Genomic DNA, 3,207 nt, shown 5'->3' with positions numbered 1-3,207 from the left:
AACTGAAACCTAGTGATATCCAAACAACTCTAGGTGTCATTGATTATGTAATTGTTTTGTGGTGTTCTTGCTCGATGAATGAAGTGGTTCTAGGCTCTAAGAGTTGTGTTTAAATGAATATTGATTGAAATTGCGATATAAAAAGTAATTATCCATTTTGAGAGATAATTGGTTAGATTTTAATAGAGTAAGAATCTTCAAATCTTTACGGTTTATGAATATTCCCCCCCACCCCAACCTCAAAGGCACCTTGGTCCTAAACCTCACTCTCAACCCAAGAAGAGAACTTCTCATGGGGACCAGTCGTCAGCCCCCCCCCCAAGGTAGTATATTCCTGGGAAATTGTCCCTACAAGGTAACAAAAGCATGAGCAGACACACATACAAAATTCTAAACAAAGAATTGTCTAATTATATCACAGGACAATATCCAAATCAAAAACTTGTTACGGGTCCAAATGAGCAGGTATGATGTATGCACAAAAAGAATGGATATTTGCTTGGCATTCTGCAGATTTTTAAATAAATAAGCATAGAAAGAAAACAAAGGAATGAGAGAGGAAGAATACAAACAAATAAATACAAGGGAAAGGGGTCCACAACTTAAACAGAACTAAATCATGCACAGATGGTACTTTTGAGAGGATTTGTCCCTCTAAACATCATCTCAATTTAGTTCAAGCTCATATTGCAAATCAGCCTTGACTAGTAAGTAGTAAGAAAAATCTAAAGACAGAATTTCAATATTTACTTAAAAAAACGTAATGACATAATGGGTCAGAAACTCTTCCCACTGCAGAGGTGGTGGGACAGAGTGAAAGTATGTGAGTAAAACATTGGAACAGTCAAATTAGAAAGAAATGAATAGGTTGTGAGGAACAAAGATGGAGTTGTTATTCAGTTCATCTGCTTCTTTGCAGAGTTTAGCTGTCAGACCCAGTCACACTTTTCCACTAGTTTTAATGACTTCTGACTTTAACTGTTATTTAATTTCTTACAAGCACACATTTAAATAGCATTATTCTTTTTTGTATGAAAACATTTTATGCCCAAACAGAAGATAATCTGAACAGATACACAAAAACCTGATTAAATTAGTATAATTTGGTTCTCATAGGTGTATTATGAGTGGGGAGGAAGGAGGTGGGGAGTGGCGGTTGGGGTGGGGGGCAATCTTGGTCTTTAAGAATCATATTTCTGGTGAATTTAAACGTAAACAAATCAAATAATGACAGTTGTAATTATCTCAGAATTCTTCATTTGGAATTCTGATGACAGGTCTGTGTTACATCCCACAGGACCTTTATAATCCAAGCAAGAATTCTAGCAGACTCATTTCTGCACCGTCAAGGTCAACATTAGCACAGCAGAAAGGTTTTAATCCTCTGGAGGAAAAAACAAGAGAAAACATGTCACTGCATAATGAGCTTCGCCTGACGAGGCAGTTGTGTGACGCTGTCATCAGGGTGGACGGTGCTGAATTTTCCGTGCACANATATTTCTGGTGAATTTAAACGTAAACAAATCAAATAATGACAGTTGTAATTATCTCAGAATTCTTCATTTGGAATTCTGATGACAGGTCTGTGTTACATCCCACAGGACCTTTATAATCCAAGCAAGAATTCTAGCAGACTCATTTCTGCACCGTCAAGGTCAACATTAGCACAGCAGAAAGGTTTTAATCCTCTGGAGGAAAAAACAAGAGAAAACATGTCACTGCATAATGAGCTTCGCCTGACGAGGCAGTTGTGTGACGCTGTCATCAGGGTGGACGGTGCTGAATTTTCCGTGCACAAGCTTGTCCTGTGCAAATGCAGCCCATATTTCAGGTAAGGTCTTTGCAGGAGATGCAGCAGACTATTGGAGAGTGAAAAAAATTGCCTGTTGACAAATGGAGAGACTTAATGGAAAACAAATAAGAGTAAGAGTCTGTGATAAGAAGTAAATTTAATGAAAAGTTCTGGCTATCCTTTGCTTTTGGATTCAGGATCTTCGTGATGATCTGAAACGATTTGTCTATTCATCAAATGTTTAATAAGTGTTTTCTCTTTCTTTGTTTTTCACAGGGCTCTGTTTAGCCGCTGGTCAACACCAGCCTGTGCGACCTTTGACATCCCTGGAGTCACACCCTACCAAATGTGCTTCATTATTGATTTTGCCTACACAGGCTATGTTCCTCTGACAAACGTAAACGCTGAGGAGCTCTTTATAATGGCAGACCACTTTGGTATTAGTGGTCTTTTACAAGCTTGCAGTGATTTCTTGGAGAAACACCTGAGCGCCCTGAACTGCATCCAAATCTGGAAGCTTACGTACACATTCTACCACCCTGAACTGAGAGACAAGGCCTTTTTATATCTCCTTAGACATTTTGAGGAGGTTGTCTCTACTTGTGGAGATTTCCTTCTTCTCTCTGCACAGAGTCTTGCTGAAATTGTTGGGAGTGACCAGCTAATTGTAAAGCGGGAAGAGATAGTATACGAAGCCATCCTTAAATGGATGAACTATGCACCTGAGGAAAGGAAAGAATACAGCTCACTGCTCTTTCCCAAGGTACTTTGACAAAAACAGTCTTCACTTACAATTTACCCAAATCTTTGATATATAATTACATACATGAACAATGAAAATATTGATAGCAACTGCAGATCTGGATCTGGGTCATTAAGGCAGTAACCCAGGGAAGGGTGTGTATATGGTCTGTCATCTAGTGGCCAAATGGGTTGTGGCACTAGTAGCTAGGGTTGGGAATTGATAAGATTTTCATGATTCCGACTACCTTATCGAATCTGTGAAACTATTCGATTCCTTATCGATTCTCTTAGCGATTCTGTGAAACAATGAACTTGGTAAGTGCACGGTTACATTCGTCTACCTTCGCATGGGACATTCTATTTCTGCCTGCCTCAGCGAAAACAGAATGAAGTCAGTGTTTGGCACGTCACTTTGAAAAAGTAATTAGTTATAGTTAAGAGTTACGTCTCCCAAAAAGTAACTGAGTTACTGAGTTACTCCACAATAAAAGTAACTAGTTATTAGTAAAAGTAACTATTGCGTTACTTTTGCGTTTCTCGCCCCCTAACCCTTACCACTCGGCCCTCACCTTCTCAAAGTGTGTTTCAAAAGCCAGCTGAATAGAGTGGACGACAAAGACAAGTACCTGCAGAGGGTTTTGCATTTATTGCAACTCAACGTAAATTACATC

At 39.0% G+C, this 3,207-nt stretch overlaps 1 protein-coding gene across 1 annotated transcript in view; it reads left to right on the top strand.

Moving 5' to 3' along the window:
* The first annotated feature begins 1,712 nt into the window (after positions 1–1,712).
* The window catches only part of LOC107086668 (kelch-like protein 10), a 5,884-nt gene continuing 4,389 nt past the window's right edge, over positions 1,713–3,207 (top strand). The window contains exons 1-2 of the mRNA XM_015377759.1: positions 1,713–1,831; positions 2,069–2,555. Coding sequence (XP_015233245.1) covers positions 1,713–1,831; positions 2,069–2,555 — 606 coding nt within the window. The remainder of the gene's footprint in view (positions 1,832–2,068; positions 2,556–3,207) is intronic.

Source organism: Cyprinodon variegatus, unplaced genomic scaffold, assembly GCF_000732505.1.
Source record: "Cyprinodon variegatus isolate N-32 unplaced genomic scaffold, C_variegatus-1.0 Scaffold158, whole genome shotgun sequence".
Classification (NCBI taxonomy): domain Eukaryota; kingdom Metazoa; phylum Chordata; class Actinopteri; order Cyprinodontiformes; family Cyprinodontidae; genus Cyprinodon; species Cyprinodon variegatus.
Note: the sequence above shows the minus strand (reverse complement) of the source record. Positions and strands in the feature narration are given on the sequence as shown.